The 25,148-nt window shown below is 39.0% G+C and overlaps 4 protein-coding genes across 4 annotated transcripts; 3 read left to right on the top strand and 1 right to left on the bottom strand.

Annotated features, from left to right (window-relative positions):
- Positions 1-826: 826 nt before the first annotated feature.
- Positions 827-2,284, top strand: LOC145909461 (uncharacterized). The gene has a single exon (XM_082996851.1). It carries the CDS (start codon positions 827-829, stop codon positions 2,282-2,284), a length of 1,458 nt encoding a protein of 485 aa, XP_082852977.1.
- A 1,197-nt stretch (positions 2,285-3,481) lies between these two features.
- On the top strand, positions 3,482-5,376 carry LOC145908605 (uncharacterized). Its single transcript, XM_082995913.1, has one exon. The coding sequence runs from the start codon at positions 3,516-3,518 to the stop codon at positions 5,043-5,045; it is 1,530 nt and encodes a 509-aa protein (XP_082852039.1). The 5' UTR covers positions 3,482-3,515; the 3' UTR covers positions 5,046-5,376.
- A 1,715-nt stretch (positions 5,377-7,091) lies between these two features.
- LOC145908048 (glutathione reductase-like) lies at positions 7,092-12,652 on the top strand. The gene is made up of 11 exons (XM_082995219.1): positions 7,092-7,341; positions 7,707-7,825; positions 8,459-8,528; positions 9,052-9,166; positions 9,407-9,500; positions 9,752-9,938; positions 10,252-10,410; positions 10,537-10,648; positions 11,028-11,159; positions 11,495-11,628; positions 12,056-12,652. Exons 1-11 carry the CDS (start codon positions 7,126-7,128, stop codon positions 12,203-12,205), a joined length of 1,488 nt encoding a protein of 495 aa, XP_082851345.1. The 5' UTR covers positions 7,092-7,125; the 3' UTR covers positions 12,206-12,652.
- Positions 12,653-13,041: 389 nt separating this feature from the next.
- Positions 13,042-22,647, bottom strand: LOC145908188 (solute carrier family 2, facilitated glucose transporter member 5-like). The gene is made up of 14 exons (XM_082995399.1): positions 22,492-22,647; positions 21,761-21,865; positions 21,607-21,690; positions 21,407-21,525; positions 21,071-21,195; positions 20,278-20,393; positions 20,033-20,195; positions 19,579-19,766; positions 17,291-17,404; positions 16,530-16,640; positions 16,020-16,092; positions 15,030-15,157; positions 14,618-14,748; positions 13,042-14,373 (listed from the first exon to the last, which is right to left on the bottom strand). Exons 1-14 carry the CDS (start codon positions 22,528-22,530, stop codon positions 14,283-14,285), a joined length of 1,587 nt encoding a protein of 528 aa, XP_082851525.1. The 5' UTR covers positions 22,531-22,647; the 3' UTR covers positions 13,042-14,282.
- Between the last annotated feature and the right edge of the window lie 2,501 nt (positions 22,648-25,148).

Genomic DNA, 25,148 nt, shown 5'->3' with positions numbered 1-25,148 from the left:
TCACGCTATGGAGAACCCACACAATTCCGTTCAAAAATAAACCAACTCTATAGATTGTATATTTCATAAAACCGCGGTAAATTGCTTGGTGGATGCAATTAAATGACACGAGGAAATACACACAGTCGGGTATATATTGACGTGAATGGAATCGTGTAGGTTAGCTGGTGTGGGTGTTAAGAGATCTGTTTATATGTTTCGTGATACCGCCCTGTATGTAAAAGAAGTAACCTTAGCAATGTGCCTAACATGAGGCATAGGATGTTTGATAAGCGAAGGAAAATAGTGAAAAGTATGTCAGCTATATCTTTGTATGATGTCACTCTAAACACTTTAACGTTGGTGTATTTTGCAGACTGTGTGTGTTTTAGGGTTGTTAATCGTTGGTAAACGACGACCTTTCGAGTCGTATTTGTAAGTAATAACGACAAGGAAGACGCAGATATGCCCGAGAGTGCTGCAACGAATTCAAGTACATTCGAGGTGATTTGTACAAACTATAATCGAGTCATAAATCGACTGCATTGTATGTGAGGTTTAACAAGAAATCACACAAGACTGTGTCAATAAGAAATAATATTTGTTATTTATGTAGCCTACTTTAACAACACAATTCTTTGAAAATATTGTTCAGAAAGCGTTTTGGTCTACAGTGGTAAAAATACACTACCTTAAACATGAACAGCAAAGAACAGGTCCTTTTTGTAACTCAACTTTCGTGCTTTTGTAGACTACAACAGTGCAAACAGATGTTACGCAAACACCGCTCGCATCAACAATTGCCAATGCGACAGCTTTAGATTCAACACTTATCCTTGCCGGCATTATGACTCCGGCATTCTTGATAGTTTTTGCGTTCATTTATGTGGGATTGTTTAAGTATTACCACCACAGCAGTGTTCCAAGACCGCCAAACGAGATCTTGCCTGTCTATGACCCTTCTATGCGACCACCGAGAAACCAAGAAGGAGACAGAAGTTTCCAGCACAGCAGTATTCCAAAATCGTCAGACGAGATTGTGCCTGTCTGTGGCCCTTCTTTGCGGGCACTGGGGAACCAAATAGGGGATAGAAGTATAATTTGTCCTTACGAAGACGAAATGTCAGAAAGTTTGCCACGTTCTTTATCTTTAAGAAGCCCCATTTCAGCTTCCAGGTCACGAGGTTTTCCACGTACCTTTTCCTCTTTCTACACTCCTGACGAAAAAAATTACGAATGGTTCAATAATGACGAAAATTCCTCTGAATATGACGACAATGAAGTAATTGCTAACATCGGTAATAGCCAAAAGAAAACTGTTATAAATAACTCTACTGAAAATCTTTCTCCACAAAGTTGTAACACTGGTCTAGTTAAAACGGGAAGTGGTTGCATTTCTAGTATTGATATGGACGCTGCCACGAGACATATCAAATTGGGATGTTATGAACTCACGTTTCCAGAAGAATCTGTTGAAAACACCATTCAGATTGTCTTATCGATGGGATTGTTTGACAATTTTTTCTTCGGAGAAAATGTTTATGGCATAAGAATTACTCCGCTGTTAATATGCAAGCCGTCTGGATTGAAGTTTCGAAAACCATTTACCATTACCGTAAAAAGCAGTTTCTTTGCATTGGACAACGCCAGTGTTCCTGTAAGCATTTACGTGCGACAAAAAAGAATGACTGAATGGTCACATGAATCTGACTCAGTACTTGACGGACAAGGCCAAGTTGTGTTTCAAGCGGATCACTTTTCGGAACGGATTGTGGTGGTAAGTTGGTCCAATACTTCTCTGGTGGGCAGAGAAATTGCAATATTCGGACACTTGCGTTCTCCAGACGAATATGTAAAAGACATGACGTGGTATCTGATTGACCGCATGGATGAACTCACATACAACCGTGTGCGCGACCAGTATATGGGTTTGGAAGAAGCGATTCCGTATCAGACGATTAGAGTAGCCATTAATTCGAACCTGAACCTCAAAGTAAGTGGAAAGGAAATGACAGCCGATCGTAATAACGTTGAAATCCCAGCAAACCGATTGCAACTTCTCCAAGCCCTCCCGACAAAGTTTCTTTTACAGTTAGACAACAAAGAAAGCCGCATTTCTACGGTCTTGTATACAGTTGAACAAGATTTCGGAAATGAAAAAGCAGCTAGCTTGTTGGCCGATGGAAGGTTTTACATACACTGGGTGTCTGCCCAAAATGAAACCAACATTACAATACAAGGCGAGAACAACCAGATATACATCGGAGATACAACTGTGAACTATGTTTGTGAATCTAAAGGCTAGGCAACCGTGTTCAACAAAGTTCCACTCTCAAAAATATCGGAATAGTAAAAGCTTAGCGTACGCGCAGCAAGTACTTTACTTGTTCCTTTGTAGCTGTGACTTACCTTAATATCGAAATGTCGAACAGTTTTGTTGAAAGTCTCAGGTCGCACGCCCTTTGATTACTTTATGTTCTTAATTATGCATCGGACGATCCTACAAAATTATTTTTTTGCATTTACATAACATTTGGAGTAAATGCATGTAGATATTGCTGATGTTTTTTACCAAGGCGCTTGTTCAATCACTATATCATAACTTTATTTTGAGCAGTGACTTGTTGAATCATCGTTTCTGTAAAATACCGCCGTTGCCATGGTTCTATGAACAAAGCCTAATTTTTCTTGCGCAATCATCCTAAAAGTTTGCTATTCGTCATATATTAGGTCAATATTTCTTGCAGTAGTGTTTTCATTGCAGCAAACGTAAATCAAATACACAACATGCGTGTGTTTAAATAGAAACTTTAATCTATACAGTTCTATACGAGTTCGCACTTTGATGCTGTCAAGGCATATTTTTGAAAAATGGTTTCGTATTGCTTTGTATCTGCAACTATATCTATTTTTGTGACCGTTTCTAAACTTTTGGTGTTCGGCGATTTTTTTTTCAAATAAATTATTAACCGGGAGAAACTGTCCCCTTTTTCTAAACACCAAATGGGGAATACCCTGGGAGATTTACAATCTAAAACACCTTGAGGTGGCGTGTTATGTGTAAAGATCTAATATATTGGTTTTCTTATGTGACTTTATGCTGCACAATTAAATCGTATATTTTATATCTGCAAGGGTTGATAATTAATGACAATATCGACATGTCACCAATACAACGAATTAATTTGTATATTGTGTGGTGGCTGCGTTGTACAGGTTTAATGAATAGACCACAAACGAATATCACTTATGTGTCCTTTAAAATACAAAACCCAATCCTTCGACTATTTCAAAACTGTGGGGTGAAGTGAATGCTCACCAGGAAAACAGGAACCAACTACGGGAGGGGACTTTGCCTTTGTTTGTAAGCCGCTGAAGCGTAGCGTGTGACGTCAGGTTTTCGACAATTGCTTTATGGCGCAACATGAGTTAGACAAATACAACTTTTTTCTTGCAACCTGTACGATGCCATAGCCAGACATTTCCAGTCTGCTTTTGAGTTTCTGGTAAGCGTAGTGAAAAACAAGAGCGTGAACATGGAGGATGTTGTCAAGAACACTTATCTGCCTTGTTTTAACTGTACGGAAAATGAAACTGACTATACAGTGCAAGTACCTAACGACGACATTAGTGAAATTCGGATGCCATGGATTAGTGTGTTATACGTCGTACCAGTAGTTGTCATTATTCTGGTCCTGTACTTGCTTTTGAGAAGGTATTACAAACGCTTACGGCGTCCATGGGGTAGCAGCGAACAGCACGCAACGGAGTCAACGATATTTTCAACAAGTGACTTTAGCTATAATGGCAGCACCACAACTACTGTAATGGAGAGGATTAAACAACAGGGGGTAAAAGTTATAATTCCGTTTGACGAGGAAGCCGCAAGGTTTTCAGGGGCAAGTTCCGCTTTAAACATTACCAGCCAGTCTTCGTCACTGGTCGCAAAACAAAACCCTATTGTTGATGCTATCGTAGGAATACATTCCGAAACCGTACAAGTTGGATGCTACACTTTGAAATTTCCTCCAAACTGTTTAGAAGAAGAAACACGGATCACCATAACGGTATTGCCTTCAGACCAGACAGCCGAGGAAGGTTATTTTCGGATAGCACCGATACTAAGGTGCGAACCAAGTGGATTTGCCTTTACCAAACACTTCGAGGTGATTGTGAAGAGCAGTTTTTTCGCGTGGAACTCTGACAAACTCGTTTCAGTTAAGGTTTCTGTGCGTCAAAATAGCTCCGAACCATTGATAGACGAATCTACGACGTTGCTTGGCCACGATGGCAAAGCTGCTTTTTCGGCCATACATTTTTCAGACCGCGCAATCGACTGCAGTGAAGAGCAACGTGATCATGTGGGGCGCGAAATGTGCACGTTTGGATACCAAAAGTTTCTCGATGAGACAGCCAGGGACATGTTTTGGTACGTACTGGACAAAAGCGACGAAACCGATTTTAATCGTATACAAGGATTTCATGACAAGGACGAAACAGCTGTGCCCTACAAGTCAATACGCGTCAGACTTAACCGTAGGCTGCAGCTTTCTCTTGTATCAAACCGTGACGTGAAACTAGACTCCAGCGAGGAATATATTGAGGAATGGGATTTGATGAGCAACAACAACCGTACCAAAAATTTTCTAATTGAATTGGATACTACTCAAAGAAAACCCAAACGGTCCAGAGTGGGATTCACAATCAAAGAACAAAGTATTAATTCGGTCCCATCTGCATCAAATGAAATGCACAGAAAAGTAACGGACGGAAGATTTTTTATCCAATGGAGTCTTTCAAAAAGCGAGTCCATCACTAACATTACCATCAATGACAGTTCAAATGTAAGCATTGGCAACGAGGGGTCAACAAATTACAACACCCTTACGTCTTCAAGCAATGTTTCAACTGAGAGCATCGAAATCCAGTCGCCTACCCAAATTCACGGTCTACCGGCCAGCAGAATTCAACTTCCTTCTTCACCCACCGACAGTCGTGCTTCAACTCTAGCTAGATCTGAAATCTCAGGCATTTCTGAAGCACTTGAACGGGATGATGTGTTTTAATTACCGGTTATGACTTTGGACAGTATCAAAAACGTGACTGTTTTGTCATCGTTAGTTTGTCCGACTTCGAAGCTTTGTTTATTTCGTTAATTCTCTGGTGCTCTACGTTTGAATAATAGTACATTTTTAGTGATGTGCGAATTTGTTTTCAAGCAAATGTTGGAAAATTTTTCCAACTTTCAATCAAAATTATTCAAAATTCCTATTCAGAAATCATATTCGCACTAAAATATGTTTATATACAAGCGTGTTGTCATCTTGTGTCGGTGCTTTACTGCTTAAGTTTCGTTTTGTAATCATCGCTTGTTTTTCATTAAAATTATTCTGCATTTTGTAACCAGTCTTTTTTAACTTATGAGGAATTTTCCCAGGCTAAGGATTATGTAAGTTAGACACTTTTCGACATATCTTACATATATTGAAAACCTGGTATTCATTCACTATAGGGTCTGCTGCTTTTATCATGGCTTGGATAAATTTGGGTATTGGTACACTATAGTAGTAAGAATCGTCTAATTCCATCATTATTAAAATTTTTAAATGCTTAATTCTAATACAGTCCACTTAATTCTCAGTCAGTCAATTTTATGCATATACTTAATTTGCGAACATGCTTATTACTGTAGAGTTTATTCGACAAATGCAGTATCGCACTTGTCAGTTAAACCAACCACAATTTTGTCACAAATTAATTCTTCTTTCATGTTTCAAAAGCTTGGACATACAAAGAAGTTATGAATTCATCACATGTGTTATCATTCTGCTCAAAGCGATTAAAACAACCCGCTCGTATGTGACATTGATGCGGACATTGAAATATTCATTAAATTTTTCCACAACTACCTTAAATTTTGCGGAATCTTCGTTTGATAAACAGAATGACGAAAGGATGTCATCACCTTTGTCACCCAGCAAATATAATGAAAGATTTACTTGCTTTTTCGAACTTTCCTTGTTCAACTCCGACGCTTGCCCATATCGCTCAAATCTTCGCACGCAGTTGTTCCAACTGTTAGGATTATCAAAATTGAACATTTCTGGTGGCGATATTTGCGCCTGAAAAGCCATGCTCCTGAAGATCCCACTTCTGACACCATGTAGCGTTTATTCGCCAAGACAAGCAGTTTCAAAGATAAGGTCACATTGCATCGATCGTTTATATATATGCGTGTGCGACACCTAGGGGACTTAAACATAGAAATAACACCACAATTACCTTCATTGTGTGCGATGACATTAATCGTTTATTTGGCCGTACATGCGGCTTTAATACCTTGGCAGCAACTGTAAAACAGAAAGGTCAAAAAAAAACAGTAGCCTACATCACGTTTGGATGAGAACAAGAAACTATACACTGTAACAGAACATGTGCTCGGTAGCACACAGTTAGTTGTAGCAAGCGTAGAGCGCGCAAGTGTCAGAGGGCAACTTGCGTACCGCCGTTGGCACATGCCCTTAAACGCAAGTCTTGTCTTAATTTCAACACCAATTTTGGAAATTCGCCCAATTTTGGAATCGACATTATTTGAAAATTTGTAATGACTCTATCCCATTATTCCAAAATTGGTCCTAATTTACAGTCCGGTAATCAAAATTAATCCTTTATCCTGTGTTTAGCTACAATGTGTAAATTTCCATTGCTACATAGAACTTGCTTTTTTGCCGAATATACAAACTTACCACCAACAATACAATTTGACAATCCAAATGGACAGCACCTCCAAAATGTGGTCATGCACAATACTCTGCAAATGTTACCAAAATGCGTTTGTTCTTCTGTATCCTATTTCTAGATTTTTACTGCCTTATGTGGCCCCGCTGGTGTCAATTTATCCAAGTGACTGTTATTGGAGTGCGGAAATAGAAATACACAGAGCAAACTGTATTATTTAAACTGAATAGTATAAGGAAATTAATTGTCATTAAGCTATTTTTTAAAAATTTCTATAGCGCATTTAGTTGTTTGCTCAGGTAAACATTAAAACCATTCCACACTCTGAGGTCACGGATTAAAATAGATTCTTTTTTTCTTTTCGTGCAAAGCTGTCGCAGCCCGCGCAGCCACCTCAATCAGAACCCAATGCAATCCGCATTCAGAGCGTTGAATTTACTTTCTAGAAGCAACGTTACTCGAACTTTATTGTGCTCTACAAGAATGGCTTCTGGTAAAGAAATAACTAAGGTGGACTACCTTGTACTTGGTGCAGGATCTGGGGGCGTTGCCAGCGCACGACGAGCAACTGAATTCGGCATTTCGGCAGCAATTATTGAGCATGGACGTCTGGGTGGAACATGTGTAAGTTAAACCACTCAATATAGATTTTTTTTAAGGCCCAGTAATTGGATTTTTGATACAAAAACAGATTTCTGTTCACATAAATTAATTGCAATTCATGACATCTTGTTAATTCATAAATTTCCTTTGATGTAGGCGTACTACATGAGGTTTGCTTTAACAATTTATCGTAAAATCCATTCTTTACAAATGTGAGAATCGCGACTCAAAATCATTTGAAGGTTAAATTTATTTTTGTATATTTATGCATATGCCAAATAAGTCAATTTGTTAGCATGAGATGAAGTTAAACCGCTTTTGCAAATGTTTTATTTGGTTACAAACTGTTTTCTTCAGCTTATAGTTGTTCTTTTTTGGATTTCCAGGTCAATGTGGGATGTGTTCCAAAGAAAGTTATGTGGTACACTGCCTTTAATGCTGAAATGTTACATGACCATGCAGATTATGGTTTTACAATGAAAGAAAAGGCTACATTTAACTGGAGGTATGGCAATAAACATTGAATCATATATACATATTGGCATGTTTGCAATTTATATTGTATATACAAATTTGTCAGATTTTAAAAACTATCTGCATCAGCACTTGTATTTCATGTAAAGATTGATTGGTAAAACTTGTTTTAAGTAAAATAAAGTAATACATTTAAAATAGTGAGGCTGACAAATTTTCATCAATGAAGTTTGTTAAACAATAGTATAATGGGTAGCCTAAAAGTTGAGTTCTTGTAATTAACAATACAACTGTTTGTTTGTATGTTGTGAACGTGCTATTACAAGTGAAAACGATTCAAAAATTAATAAAACTACTTTTAAAAATGCATTAACATCAGCAAAGTAAGGTTTGCTGTTGTTCAAAAGTTGATTAAATCACGTTTAACGTCACATGGTAGTGTAGGATGTAGGTGGAATGGAATGACTAGACAACTTACCGGCAGCCGTATTTGCTGCCTCGTCATTGTTACTTGTATTTACTCGAGCCGGGCGTGTCACGCCATTGCCCAGCGCGTCCGCTGGTGCGAATTATTTACATTTCTCAATACTACAGCACTTCAGCGTTTCTGCAAATGCGCGACATACGTGCGCGTTGGCGTTTCATTAACTCTGTATGTTTGTAGCACCATCAAGACAAAACGAGACGCGTACATTCAGCGATTGAATGGAATATACGCTTCATTGCTTGAAAAGGTAATATTTTATATTACACCGCTCTAAGATTTTAAATGCAGTTGTAACTTATAAGTCTTATGAAGAAAACAACGTATAAAGAGTGTAAATCCATCATCTGAAACAAAACACACCGTATACTTAGTTCTCACTAGCACCCTTGCTAAGTTGCACACTGCATGGTTGCTTTGACCCGTTTCCGTCGCAGCTTCCACTTGCAATGGATGTGCGTCGTCGAATATCCTGTTAACAGGCATGCCGTGTTGCCCTGTCTGTAAACTGCTGCACAGACACAACTTTTGCTCCATTGACTAAAAAAATGTTTCCTTATGTAAGCTAAACTGTGTGTGATGCCGAAAGGCGGTTACAAAATACAGTTACAGTTTTTTTTCCAACCAATGCACACGTACAGTATATTTTTTTAAAAATGAACTGTAGTGTGTATTTCTTGTGTAGTTTCCCTACGCACTATCTTGTATTGTATTTTTGTTGTTGAAAAATTTGTCCTTATTGAACAGGTATTACAACTGATTTTTGTTTCAAGGCTAATGTCTCCAGCATCACTGGGCATGGTGTCTTTACTGGTGAAAAAGATCCATACCCGATCATATCAGTGGCAGGGAAGAAATACACTTCGCCAAATATCCTAATTGCTACAGGTTTGTGGATAATAAAAGTGAGGTTACTATTTTTTCGAAACGTGTGGAAATGTGCTATCTTTGCACAGGAAAATTATATGCTACATAAACACCATACGTTTTATACAGTTTGGTTTTCGATTTGTTTTGCTATATTGAACGAGTAATATACGTTCGCCCGTGGATATAGACGGCTTATAGAAATATCTTTAGCGAATCCTCCCGTAATTGTCCCGTAACTTAATGAGTGCTTTTTTGCAGGCGGTTGGGCGGCTGTGCCGTCGGAGGAAGAAATTCCAGGAGCTTCACTGGGTATGACCAGCGATGGATTTTTCGAAATTGAGGATTTGCCCAAGTAAGTGCAGCACCAGATTTGCTTCTTTTATATTGTTTTGGCTTTTGACAAACTACTTTAGGTTGTTCTTATTGACAATTCTATTGGTGAATTCACAGTTTCAGGCTTTTGCGAAAAAACAGAGACTTTTAGTTGGGTGCTTTGTCAAAATTGCTGTGATTTTTTGTTACGTTTAAGTTGTTGAAACGACAGTCGTAACAGACCGAATGAACACCAATTTTAAACCTATCTCTGCTGTACGTTGCCTTCAGGAAAGCAGTAGTTGTGGGAGCTGGCTACATTGCGGTGGAGTTGGCAGGGATATTAAACGCTCTTGGATCGGAGGTTCGTCTGGTTATTCGGCGTCACCAGGCGTTACGTACATTTGATTCAATGATAAGTGAGAATAACACGATGGAAATGGAAACCTCTGGCATCAACGTCGACAAATTTTCCAAGGTAGGTTGAAATTATTGCGACCACTCTCATATTTTACTTAACAATACTGAAGCTTCTAAATAAGGTAATACTCTGCTGTTCTGGAGGTAACGGTTGTATTTTGTCGACGTGTCTGTCATTCTGTGATGGTTATGCAACGTTACTTGTATGATAATGGGGCTGTTTTTTAAAAAAAGAATGCTTTGTCCATAAATAAGAGATATTTTTTTGGAAAAAGTAATTGCATTTTTGCTGTGTGCATACACTGTATATAGGAAATGATGCAGTTCGAAACTTGTAAGAACTTGAATTTAAGGCCAGATTTTATCGACAGGTGAAAAACGTGAAGAAAATGGAAAACGGAAATCTCTCCGTAACCATTCACAGCGCGCCGGAAGGTGGCGCTGCTGAGACAAAAGTGGTCGACGATGTCGATTGTTTGATTTGGGCAATTGGACGTCATCCAAACAGCGACATTGGACTCGAAAAAATCGTATGTTGGCATGTTAAGTAAAGATGTAGCAATTTGCCTCTGTACTGTGAATGTTAAGTAGTCCACACTGTATGTAGCCTATGCTGAAAAAGTACCTTCTGCCTTATTGGTAACTTAATTATTCAGGGCGTGGAAATGGACTCTAGGGGGAATATAAATGTGGACGAGTACCAACAAACTTCAGTGCCTGGCGTTTACGCGGTTGGTGACGTGCAAGGAAAAGCTCTGCTAACACCAGGTATCATATAGGCGGAAAATCTTGCCTGAATAGAATTAGTGAATATATAGAAAGGTTAACACTCCTTATATAAAACGTAAAATAGAGTACTTGTGAACATAACTCACGGTTTTGTACATTGTGTACACAATCGAAACGTTTGCATGAAGTTTTCCAGCATTGAATTGGCTATCTTGTTCATATTAAAGAGTACTTGTGTTTCTGTGGCCAAAGTACTAAAAACCAAAGTAACATAATTTATAATCCTTACTTATATACTGCTTTTTTTTCATTTGATAACTTTACCTATTTGCGCATACATATAGTTGTATAAAATATTACGTGTACATATTCTGATCGGCTGTGACGCCAATGCTTAGTTTCTTATTTCATTTTGAAGTGGCAATCGCGGCTGGCCGAAGACTGGCTCACAGACTCTTTAACAAGGAAGAAGGGTTGAAGTTGAGTTACGAGAACATTCCTACAGTTGTCTTCAGTCATCCACCCATCGGCACCATTGGTCTTACCGAAGGTTTGTTTCATCACAAAACATATATATAACTGTGGAGTGTTTATTGTAAAAAGTGACATGAATATTTATCAAATTATTAAATATATCATAAATTCCGAACGGATAAAAACCAGTTTCAAAAGTAATTCTTTTGTAGTGAAAGATTTTGAAATGTTTTTTGTACTCGAATATATATGACAGCGTATTCTGATTTTCTCCAATAACCTGTCACAAAACTGATAGGAATTATTGTAGTTTTGTCCACGTGGTTAATTCATTGAATCAGATTGAAAACAACTACTTTTGAAACATTTTTTAAACGCTGACCCACATTCAAATATGCGTGTTTTTTTCAGCTGAGGCCGAAAAAAAATACGGGAAGGACAAAATCAAGATCTACTCATCCAAATTCATGCCTATGTATCACGTTATGACCGAACGTAAAACCAAGACGGTCATGAAACTAGTCTGTCTTCTGCCAGAGGAAAAAGTAAGTTAAATATCACACTTTCTACGTTCTCAGGGGTTTGCTGTCCACGTTCATATACCGAGTAGAACGTCGTATTGTATTTGGTAGCGTTGACGTTTGGATGCGTTGGGGTGACTTTGCGCAATGCCTAAATCAGGGGATTCAAAACACATGCGTTGTTGCTACGAGGTTTTTGTTACTCGCCGCGCACAATAATTTATCCGTCGATGTTCGACTTGAAATAAAAAATCGAAGCCCTGCACTGCCCTGACCTAATTAATCATCAAAAAACAAAGCCTGTAAATTGTAACGTAGTTAAAAAGTACAACTTGTCAAAGTGTTAAAAATGTCCCATTGCTTAGATCCAGTGTTAACAAAAAGCGCTAATGCGTTCACTTCGTTCAAAAAACATTCTTTGGCGTTCATTTTATTGACTATTGTTTTCTAGGTCCTTGGGCTTCACATTCAAGGAATTGGTTGCGACGAAATGTTGCAAGGTTTCGCGGTTGCCATTAAAATGGGCGCCACCAAAGCTGATTTCGACAACTGTGTTGCAATTCACCCTACCTCGTCCGAAGAACTCGTCACACTTCGCTAGAAAAAAAGCAACGGATGTATTTTAGTAGTAGTACTAATAGTATATTGCACTTGGCAGTTTAATTGTGTTTGCTGGGTATGACTTAATATGCAATGCTTGTACATATAAAGATTGGGGACCAACCTTTTTTTCTTCCATAAGGAGAACATACTTAAGTTGCAGACTTCCTGCAGTTGAATACCGTAGCTTTCCAATCTGTATCATTCACCATAATTAAGAAGCATTTTTACGTGATGTGCGCGTTTCCCATAACTCAATACCTAAGAAGTTTGACATATACTGCCAAAGTACGTCGCAACTATAAAGGTGTCCTTGCTCAACATAATTATCCAATTATTGCGGTGAACTGTTTTGCGTCCTTGAATTTTTGTATTGATAACAGAACAACGGTCGCATCAGAATAACAACTTCACACCCTGCACTAACCATGAAAATATTAAATTAAAACTATACTCAAAACAATGTGTACATTTCGTTGAACGTTTCGTCCAAAACATGTTTGGGTGGTAACTGATAGCAAGCCAATCTTCTACAAAGGTTCTTAACCATTTTTGACGTCGTATAAGGAGCAGTATAAAGTCATGACCAGTCTTAGCATAGGCGATATGAAAAGACTAGTGGACTTTACTTGTATAGACAATTTAGCGAGCAGCATATTTGGCCCAGCGCTTATAAGGGTCCAAGTTTACCAACTTAAAGAAACAGTTTTTTTTTTATTAACTCAAAGCCAGGTCCCGCTTATCATACGAACAGTTTTAATACAGAGGGCAGTAAGAAATATATTTGGGACTCTCCAATCACTGCTCTGAGTACAATTTCACAACACACGTGGTATATGTGGTACATGCGAGTGTATTGTTCGCCCAGTAGTCACAGATACTATATACGCGCATAAAACGATATGTGCGTGAGTACGTTAAAAAAGTATTTTTCGGGACAAGGGACGCACATACAACAAAAGGAGCACACTTGCACTAGCAAAAATGTACAATTTTTTTCAATACTTTTATGTTAGAAAAACCAAAGAAAAGCCGAGTTTCCAGAAATCGAATGGCTGTGAGCGCAAAATAGCACTTTTTTAAAATGAAATCGCACCTGTTAACTACAGTTTCGTGAGAATGGTTGTAGCACTAAATGCATCAAGCTCATTAAGGCCTGTGAACATTAATTTTGCACTAATAATAAAGAGCACTGTATACGTAAGCGAAAGGGTAACAGCAAGCACGGTAAAAACGGATAGTGAAGTTTTTTGTGTGTATATACTCTGTAAAACGTAACAAAAATGTGTAGGCTAGGGTTATATTGTGTGTGTGGAAGCTGCATACTTCTTAGCTGTTGGATAACGATGTTAGAGAACACTGCGCAATGCTAACGAGTAGGTCGTTTGTGTAACAAATTATACTTGTGTGACAGTAACTATATTCTTACGCATACGCGAATGTAAGTAACAAATATGTGGAAACGTATACTTTTAGGCAATTTTTCCGATTTAGTATCTATAGTGAATTGAAAAAAAGGCAATCCAGGACGTCATTTACCATGTGTACCTATAAATTGTAATATTAGAAAAGTATCGGGTCCCGGATACTCATTAACGCAATATTATCAACATTGTTCACAACGGCTTAGATAGTGAAATTGTTCGTTGTACGAACGGTGCTGCACGGAGGGCAGAAAAACACGCTCAAGTAACTGCAGAAAAAACGCGCAACGAAGGGATTTTAGTTGACGCCAGTTAACTAAGCTTAAAACACATTAATGTTCATATACAGACCTGATTTATCCAACGACATCAAGATCTACTGGTAAATTTTGTTGCCGTTAGAAAGGTTCACGTATGAACAATAATGTGTGACAAGCTACCTCTTAAAACGACGAAGTTATCCGCGTTAAAAATTTCGTTAACTGGCGCTGGTTTTGTTACTATCGCATCTTTGACTATACGACTATAAAAAGGAGCCTTAAATAGTATTAGTTTGTTAAGTAAATTTGTTGCAGGATGCGTGGCGCCGGTGCTGTAATGACATAGAAAGAACCAAGCGGGACAATTACACATTTTAAAACCAAGCTGGACAGTTTACACATTTTCAGGTTGGTTGTCCATGGACTTCAGAGGGATTTTCATGGACGAGTCGTGTGCACCATTGCTCTTGGCCGGAACTTTGTTTCTGTGAGGTATAAAGAATGTTTTTATCATTAAAAGTCCTCAAGGTCACAATGTTTCCAACCTGTGGGTCACGAACCCAAACTTTGGACGCCTAAAAGTTATGCAGGTAAAGCATTAAATTACTAATACTTAATATGTTTCAGTTTTCTTTGTTCTTATACTGTTTAAATAAGTCGCTTTCAAAAACAAGTTGGGGACAGTAGTTGGGTCTTAGACCAATAATGGATTTTGGGTCAAATCCTCACCGTTTGGCAAACATGTTGTTGATTTCCTGGAAGGTCTTTCCTTTTGTCTCCGGCATGACAAAGTACAGGAACACGGTTATTGCGATGCAGACGCACATGAAGAGAATGAACACGTACGGCCCGGTGAGTTTCTGTTGAAAAATCGAATAAGTGAATGACCTTTTGCTAGGTTGTGAAAAAGTTATAAGGGAAGATTAGCTTTTTTTTAGCTTTTTATATATAGAAATGCTTCTTGCTATTATAATCATTTCTTCTAAAATAGGTTTGCAGCACGCCGTAGATGCCTTGTTTTTAAGGATGACATGCAAATTCGTTTCTGTGTAAATAATACACCCTTTCCAAATAAAAATGTTTACATCAAACCAAAAACCATAATGAAATCGGGTAAAAAAGGCAGCGTTGATATTCTTACCGCCACAGCTGGGAAGCTGATTCCAATGATGAAATTACAAGTCCAGTTAAGAAGACAGGCGACCATGAATGCAGGAGGACGTGCGGCTTGGCGGAAGAGTTCGGCGGTGATGAGCCATGGGATGGGTCCTGAATAATGCAGGGAGTTTGTTAAAGTTAATGGATTTTCTTGATTATACTAAAGCTACTGGTTTGGGAAGCAGGCCTACCACGAAAAAAGTTGCATTTAGATAAGGTTTCAGAAATTAAAAATGCGTGCACACATGGCCAAACTACATTTAAAACAGGACATTTTTTGAAGGTCGACGATTAGATTTGGAGAAATTACTGCAAAACTATTTTGTTTGCTGTAAAAACAGTAGCGCAACTAAAGGTAGGAAGAAAGGGCACTGAAAACGTAATCCTGAGGAGTTGCTTTATTGTCTTAGCCAAAATCACGCGGACGAAATATTGGAAGCAAACTTCGCAAAACTGCCAAAGAGCTATTGCTTGTAATCCCCGGGGCTATTATGGCTCTTAAAGTGTTGCTGGCGGTTATAATGAAATTAGCGATCTTGTCAGTCTTGGCTCTGGTATTTCCTCAGTTAAACAATGCGCTGTTATGCTAGGAACGAGAAGCAATTATAACAAGCGTAACTTTCTCGGAAGCCTTGTGCGGTTTGTTCAGGCCCGTTCAAAAAAAAAACTTTTTCCTATTGTATTGTATACTTATGACATTTCATCGATTTTTCGAGAAAAAATAAATTTAAAATAAGTGGCTTGCAAAATTTATGAATTGCCGGGTAAGAAAAATTAAACTGATCAGTCGACAAAAAAAGTTATATTGGTCTTTGTGTTGCAAGGACAACGCGACTACAACACGACGCCGAATGTCTACTAGCTCTGGGACTGACGTAAGCACCCTTGTGGCTTAATCTACATGGGAATGTCAGCTGAAGGTGACAATCGCGTTGTTTTCGTCTCCCAGTGCTCGAGGAGATATTATTCTCACCTGGTCCAATGGCAAATCCCACGATGTATCCAATGACGCATCCAATACTCAAGTACGAAATCCAGGTCTCCATCTGTGAAAGAAGCCATTGTTATTTGCACACGAAAGTATTGAAGAGGTTGTTGCGCATTCTTTCAACACTTGTTACAAAAATTCTTTCAACAACTTATACAAATAGCGGAGATAAAAGGGACAGTTCAATGCGGAGGTTGATTAGAAAAGCACTGTGGTGTTTGACGGTGTGTCGTGCGACTGTAAACACAGGCAGAATAACTAACATGTTCTCGTTTTAAAGATGACAACTTTTTTGCGGCAATCTACACAACCGAAATGCTGTTTTTTTTGTACACGACAATACCTTGTTTAAATAAATGTGACAAAAATGAGATTCGAGAATTGATCGCAACTTCATTTTAAAATGTGAAAGTCTATATTCTGACTGGTTAATATTTGCGATTTTAAATCCTTGCGCTCTGTTTAGTACCGAGAAAGATGAAAATTTATACCAACCACAACAGAAAGTAGATTGAGAACGATGGTCATCGCCAAACACCAGAAGATCATCATTCCGAATCCGTATACCATCAAAGCCTTGCGTCCGGCACGTTCAATTATAGCAACCTACACAAAAAACGATACATGTGAATAAAATGCACAAAATGCAGAATTACAGTACAAAATTAACTCTCGCTGTTAAACACGTTGTGGGCTGTATAGTTCTGGGCCACCCATAATTCAGCTATGAGACGCACATAAGGACAAGTTCAACAGATTTGAAGAAAACAGGAACATATTAACAAGAACACGTAGGTTAAGTGGTCCGGTCACCTTATCTAAACGGTTCCAAGTATCAAGTATTAGCCATCATACCGCTGTGTATGATATCACTTATACCAGCAAACGACCACCCACGGACTTTAAATGATCTGAACACGCAGAACTGGCTGCTTCTGCGTTTTCAGGGGTTTAGATCCTATAGGTGTGGTCTTTATGACTCTTGTACAAATGAACAACATCCGGATTGAAGACGTCACCCGGATGAGTTTTAACACTACGCAATAACAGCGAAACGGACCACGGACCTTAGGCGTTGTTTTGGGACACTATTTTTGTGACGCTATGTGCGTATAAAAGGTACCCTAAAAAAATGCTTCTAATGCATTCAATATCAAGGGATCTTGTAATAACACATTAAAGATTACTACGGTAGTTTGTGGGTGGAATTAATTCGCATTGTATAAGAAGTATTGGATAGTGGCCAGGTGCCTTACCGATATAATTGTCATTAAGACGTTCACAGTTCCAACTCCGACTGAAGCCAAGTCCTGGGAGTTCCCCTTCGGGATTCCGGCCGAATCAAAGATGGTGTTAGAGTAGAAAAATACCTGAGCAATAATTAGGAGTTATTAGTGAGGTATGCCGAAACTGCGCCGTTCCTATGGTAACAGGTCAGAGAATGTGCGTCACTTCATACTATGTGTAACCATTTTACCAAAAGAAGCTTAAGATGTAACAGATGCTAAATCCTGACCAGACCATATGTATGGGCTGCATTTTGTTCAAGCGTATTTTAACGTATTGTTATAGAAGGGATTACTATGCACACAATAGGAAGTTTTGTGATTCAGAATAACAGTTGCACGTTGTCCAGCCTACACAGATATACTATTTATGCAGTTGATAAGCTGTCAAAAACATATGGAGGGATAATGTGATAATACTGAAATGTGATATTCCTTCAAAGCACAATTTGCCAAATAAAGTGGAATAAGTTTGAAAACCCACGGGTTATAGTTATGCGAAAAGGGGCCATTAACCATTTTGGCATCTGTACAGTAAAATTGTGAGTAATAATACATACAGAGTCATTTTAAGCACTAATGATTCATGGCCGCGATATAAGGCTTTATTTTAATAGGAAATAGTGGTAAACCAAACTGCTAAAATAAGGCCAGGATGTTATTGTGTAACACTAAAGTGCATGATTAATAATGCAATTGTGCGACTCGCCGAAAAATGGGCGTGTCTTGCACACCCCCTTTTGTCCTTGGCGTGTCAACAATATTGTGGTAATACCCAATATACGTCGTTGGAACGTGAACAATACACGCGTATGTTGTTTTAGCCCCAGTCTATATCGAAAAACGCCATCTTGGCTCAAACTGGGATGAAAACTATAGTAAATACGTGGCATGGGTGGTTGCTTTCACGCTTGAGTGCGAAAAGTGGGCTCGCCCTACCAGTTAAAGCGGATTGGCAGGTTTTGTCACGTGACACAGGCTGTGACTCAGTGCTGTTAATGGGCGGAACAACAGGCCTGGGGGCGAACGCAAAATGCTTGTCGCGTTTTTGGCGAAAAATCGATTCATTGCATTGAAGAAAGCGCGTGGAAATCCGGTACAACAGGTTTGACTCCTGCGAGGTCTAAATAATATTTCCAGTTGTGTTAAAATTCTCTTGTGAACGCGGAGGATGCACAGTGCACGCCCCCGGTGACGCCCACTGGTTCGACCAATTGGAGCCTGCCTAGCAATAGCAACACGTGGCAGATTTCCGCTTCTGAGGTCACCCGTAAACGTTTGTGTTAAAGGGCAGTAGTTTTTTCATGCGACCCAGTTTGGTTTTGACACGGATGGAATTTAGAAGGCGCTTTGGGTTGTGAAAACAATTGCAATCGTTCTGCGTTAATTGGTTTAATCGGATCGCAAGGCATCGTTGCCGCTCTCTCTGTTTTTACAACGACTGAAGGGGGTCGCGGTAATCCTGTTGAATTTTCCATGTAGCGTGGAATAACTTTGCACCATTAAAGTCAATTTGTACCAGATATTTCGCTGCTTCTATATTTAACGATGTGTTTGATGTTACTGCCAAGAAATTTGTGAGTGAAAATTTGCCATGGAATTCAATCATTGCAATGGTGATATCCGCACTTTACAACAGAACAACTATACTCCGATATTCCACGTTTACACGCTATTGTGAAGAAAAGGGATCCAAACCCTTTGGAAAAGATTACACCAGGGTGCCAAATAAGTCAGGCGTAAAATTAGCGCCCAAAAAACCCAGTAGTTAAATTCCACCTCCAAAGCGTTTCGAGTTTCGCAGGAAGGGGAAATAGGCCCGTCCGTACATGTTATAAAACTACAGTTCCAAGCACAATAGAAAAGTTCCATGAAACTCCGTTCGCCCTTATAGGAGAAATGTTGCGACAGTGTCCGCTCTATATGGCCAGAACTAACGAAACAGCTGTTGATTTAAACTGGAAAAGACAGGGGGATATACGTCGGACTGGATTGATACATTGTATTTTGCTCGCTATTATTAAGTATAAAGCGGTACTACTGTTTTGTTAACGATTGGTTTGTTTTTATTGCGCCAACGGCTTCCCTTGACGAGTAAACCGATACCGGATTTGTGTTTAGTTCCCGATTTAACTCTTTGCTCTTGAAGAAACCAAAGCAGAACCAAGCATAGTTTTCACATATGCGACCAAATCTAGGCGGCCGCCTGTGACTGACGAATAACCGAACGCTGTAGTTTGTCACAAAATCCTACTTACAGCGTTAATTCCTGAAAGTTGCTGGGCGACCATCATAAGGAGGACAGTGATTAGTTGCCAGCGAACCGTCCTCTCGCGGAACAACTGCATGATGGTCATCTGTCCTTGTGCCGCTTGGTCTGCAGCCTCATTTCTCATTTCATCCATCTCAGTTACCACGTTGTCGGTGCCACGGAGCTTTACCAACACTGTGGAAGTTTTTAAGAAGCGCGTAAATCAACCAGTCCGCTCTAAACTTGTCTCAAGTTCACTTGACAATGCTGATGCCAGGGACTTTGACTAACAGGAGGTAAGTTTTTATAGGCAAGCACGTTGATGCAGCAAATTATTTTTTCCACCTATTGGGTATCATCGGTACAGCTTGGGTTGACTTTGGCAGTCTTGTTATATCTGACTGCATTACCAGCAGGTTAACTAAACATCAATACCGATTTTTGTTAACTTGGCGACTTACCGTTTCTTGCCTCGTCCTCTTTTTGTTGGTCAATAAGAAGAAAACGTGGGCTCTTGGGAATAAAGGGCAAGCTGATCATTTGTATGAGAGAAGGTACACAAGTAAAAGCAAAGAGGTATGGCCACATCTGGTCAGTGCCCAAGATTGACCTCAGGCCCAGGATCTGTATAAAAATATTGCATGAGGTCAAAAAAAAAAACTCTACCGAGTCTCAAATAGCTGTAATTGGCTGTACAATAAATTACCTGAGCAAAAAGGATTCCAATTGTGATCAACAATTGGTTTAACACACCAATTGCACCTCTCCATTCCTTTGGTGAAATCTCTCCGATGTACATTGGCACAATACCGGTAGCAAGACCTTAAAGCAAGACTAAATGTATTAAATCACTAATAAACAACAGGACTAGAGGGACACTAACAAATGAATTTGGAAAATGACACTCTTAAAGGCCCTAAATTTAACACAAATAAAGTTTGAAGAATAAACTACAAGTTTTCCCATGTGTCTTTGTTAAGGTTTAAAATTCAAAGAAATAGTTTTGAAATATTCAATTCATATGACTTTCGTATATACCTTATAGGATAAAGTATTTGGTTACTAACGCACAGTAGACTAGCTCAGCACATTCCAGTAACAAGGTCATTCGAGTGTAACCACTTCTCACGATGACATTCAAAAGACAGTTAAACTGCCAAAACTTAGATATATAACATTAGATAGGAATTGCTTACAAGGACACTAAAGACATTGGAACATTATGTGCTTAACACCATTATAATTTCAATGAAACAATGATGGCCAATGTGCTCTGGTTTGGACACACAAAGAATTCACTGGAACTAAGGGAAGTGGCACTTATAACAAAGCACAGAAGAAAAGTAGGTCACGCCAGACATTGAATGGAAAAGCTTTTCTTTTGTTCTGCAGGGGTCACTGGTCAGCAGTTTTGTGCTGTGCTGGTGTACTAGTGGTACTGGTTGTGCAACCAAATTGTGTTTTAGTCACGAGTAAGCGCTTTAAAAAACTATTCATACCTGCAAATACTCCAATAAAAACTCGTCCAACAATAATCAATGCAAAGCTGTTTGCTGGCTTGGCAAGTCCCAAGCACAAGGCTGCCAGAAATGAAATTATATTGTTGACCATTAATCCTCCACGCCTGCATGAAAATTAATCAATATACTTCAACAAAAAGTATTAATTTGAGTTGTTTTAACCAAATTTAAAGCAGCATTTTTTGAAACGCTTGCTAAAGCATAAAGTCAAATGGAAATATTTTACATGATTTAATTCTCATTTTTTGCTCAATTCAAAAGAAGTGCAGTAGAACACATGGTCAGTGAAGTAATATTCCAACAAAGAAAACTTACCTTCCAAACTTCCCAACCACAGGCCCGACCAATAGTGAACCAACCATTCCAGCCGCTGCAAAGGCAGACACAGCAATCGCATACATGTTATCCCGATAGTTTGCCTTGTCTTCATTTTCCTGTAAAATATAGAAATTCACTTTGCACCACTGATGTTCTTTGTGGATTGCAAGCAGAAAAAATATTTTCTAAATCCTTACAGTGCAAACTTCAGTTCCATTTGTTCCGTTTATCACAGGGATGTTGCATTCCAATTCACTTCCGAAATAAAAGTCTTTGACTTCCTAACGAATCACAGTAAAATTTGTTAATTTTTTTTCCAGAAATAAGAGCTAATGTTAGACGTAAACCTACATCTGCAGGTGCATTGACCACTGCAATGTTATATCCGTACTGAAAGGATGCTCCAATCACTGCCATGGCAACACCCATGATTAGGGAAAAGGTGGCTTTTGGTTTCTACAAATACAAAAAGAATACATAGTCTACTAGGTTAGAATATGACTATATGCTTGCTTGTGCACTGCTTTTAGAATATGTTACTTGTAAACATTGACTTTAGAAACTTATTACCACTGTAGCAAACTTACTTAAAATGTGGTTCACACCGAAAAGTTGCATTCTGACTAGTTGGTTTACATTTACTTGACTAGTGTCATTGCCCTGTGTATAGCTGACAACTGCTTAGTAGGCTATCTTTCAGATACTAGACACTCAAATTTTCCATCTATGCTGCTCTATCAGCTAAATAACATTTGTATGAACTATCAACCTTACCCTTCTGCAAGACATTGTCACTTCATTTATCAAAATTTCTATGTTGATCAATTTTTCTGGACACAAAGCTCCTGGTTCTCCACTCTGTACAGCATATAACAAGCATATTTAGCTAGTTTGTGAACCAACAAGTCTGCTAATACTACACTCCCTTTCAATCATTAACTAACTGCTCCAAAGATGCTATTTACAAGCCAGCTATTAGCTGTTGACAAACAATAAAAACCTCAGGTAATTTCCCTACAATTTTCCCCTTTCTGTTGTGAAATAAAAGTATTGGTATAGGCACACTACAGTAATCAACTTACCACAGCATATTGGTCAACAAGAGCATCGGATCCCGACATGTTTAGATTTGACCTCTGATGTAAAAAGAAACAGAACTATTGTTCAGTGAGTAAACAAAATATTATTAGGTTTTCTGGAAAAAAAAATTTTCAGACTAAGGTTATTTGCATACCCTTTTAGCACCCTTCTAGGTTTCGGCTCATGCCTCACCGGTTGATTCCTGTCTGTCTGTACTACTAGCTAGTAGCTGCTACGCGCTTGCCTACACACTAACACTCCCGACAACAAACCAACCCTCTCTAGTAAAACGGGTTTTATACGACACGCCCTCAAAATTTCAGCCAATCAACGCGTCGAGGCGTCTGTGACGCCATTTAAAGCTGAAAAACAAATCGTTTTGAACGCTTCTTCTCATGAGAAGACTGAAACCTGAATGTGTTTTGAAATTTTGTTTTATTTTGTTGGCATCTTGTTTCGTCACAATCACAGTAAAATATTTGCTTTGGCTGTATTGTCGTAATCTGTACAAGCGTCTAGACTCTAGACTCTAGAGCGCACATTTGCGTGACGTCACGATTGTGACTGAACGTCAGGAAAGGGAACAATATGTGCACGATTCCTTCGTAAATTTCCACCGTTGTGGCGCACAAAATATGACCGCGGATTAGTATCTGGCGACAGAACCTTGCATTTTTCCTTGGCCTTGTCAAAATTGATCCATGTATACGTATCTGGAAAAATCCTGGCAAAGCACTTGTACAGCGACGCGCGTCAAAGTTAGTTAGTTTGCGCGAACTGAGCACTGCTGGTTGTATACCTGAAACCATACACTTTAGTGAAGTTGGAAATTAGCAGAGGAAAATTGCTGATCGTATCAGACATTACACACAAAAATTGATTTTAAATATGCCATGACGTTGTTAGCAGCAGTTGTGTCTACCCCTTAGAGAGCAAGTTCAATATATATGAAAGTTATCAATCATATTGTTGTCCTTAATTGTAAGTAAAACAGATCATCGGTGCAGGGTAGATGGTTCTTGACATAGTGCACAAATGAGAATTTGTTACAAAATTTTCGACGTCACCGTTCAATCCTGGCCACCAGACAGAAGACCTAGTTTTTTCACGACAATTGACTATTCCTTGGTGACCTTCAAAAACTTTTTGCAGAACACTTTGCCTGATCTCATCGTGGGCGCGCTTTTTTAGTAGCCTGTATGTGACGTCACGATTACTGGGGTGTTTGTTTTCACACGTGTTAAATATTAACTTTCAATTATAACACGTCACCAAACTGATATATTGTGGCATAAAGTTTGATTAGTGCTTTGACAGAATGATTTTCATCAGTGTAATTGTTTGTGTTTTGTTATATTTTACCACTTATTTTAGGCGTCGCCAACTGCTCTTCAGCACAGGTTATTGCAGAGTAGCTCAAGTCGCGTGGTAATAAAAAGAGTACATAGCTATATCGTCGCTAAGCGTGTTTAACCAGGTTTAACATGGCGGTCACAAATCCGAAACTCATTGTCACGGGGGCTTATGCTACACAATTGGGTACTAGATGTGTCGTGTGTAGTATAAACACTTCGAGATGATGTAAACATGCTTTGGAGTGTCAACAGTCACGTATATGGCGTCTGTCAACATAGGCACGTATGCAATAGGAAGCACATTTGCCATATATGTTGACATGAAAGAATGCGTACGTGACGCTTCTGCGCTTCGCCCAGTTGCTCGATTGACCTTGGGACGTCATCACGGAAACACAATCACTAGATGACGTAACCCCATGGTAATGTGAGGTATTTTCGTTCCACACTCTTCTGGAAGAAATCGATGGCCAGTAAACAAAGACGTCAGCACTTTAGCCAAAGTTTAGTCAAAGTCACGGGTTTGGGGAAGCTTAGGAGAAACCCTATCGTGCCTTTAGTACTTCCAGGAAATTACCAGCAATGAATCGGCGGATTCTGAAATGAAACTGTGTGGTGACCTGACCTGGCACACGTGCTAGCTAAAACTGACCTCAGGAACGCCCCCTGTGTAGTTTAACATTTTAAACCGCAAAAACGCGTTGAATGGTACTTAAGCACATTGACGGGATTAGGGTGAGTAAGGAAAAAGAGAGGCGAACGATGCTTGATCTAAACTGACTTAGACAAAGCCAACAGCAAGGTAACAAGCTCCATTGAACTTCTTTAAAACAACGAATAATGAACGTCGAAACTTTATGAATAATTCAAGGCGTATTTTTCTGCACTTGAAACGAGGGATTGAAAGGTTGCTTTTCTTCACATTTATAACGCTATTTGGTATGTGAGCAACTATGCATAGTAAACCTTTCAACAGAAATTTACTTGTAATGTATTTTGCTTTACATAATCCGCTAATGTGTATGTGTTATACGTCGTGCTAGATAAACAAAAATGTACGTTTTTCCCACAATTTTGCCACAATAATTGAAATCATATTTAGGATGTAAAATCCTATTTTATTCTATTGTTCTTTGGGCGCAATTATGTTGGATAAAACAACGCGTGAAAAACAACATTTCTCTGTCGTACGCGGTGTTGCTGAACCCTTGAATCGATCCCGGGGTGACATTTACGGCCCATTGACAGAAGAATTTCCTACGTGGCATAAACAACCGCCCATGTCGCACGCCTCATTCACAAAC

This window comes from Ascidia mentula, chromosome 7, assembly GCF_947561715.1.
Source record: "Ascidia mentula chromosome 7, kaAscMent1.1, whole genome shotgun sequence".
Classification (NCBI taxonomy): Eukaryota; Metazoa; Chordata; class Ascidiacea; order Phlebobranchia; family Ascidiidae; genus Ascidia; species Ascidia mentula.
Note: the sequence above shows the minus strand (reverse complement) of the source record. Positions and strands in the feature narration are given on the sequence as shown.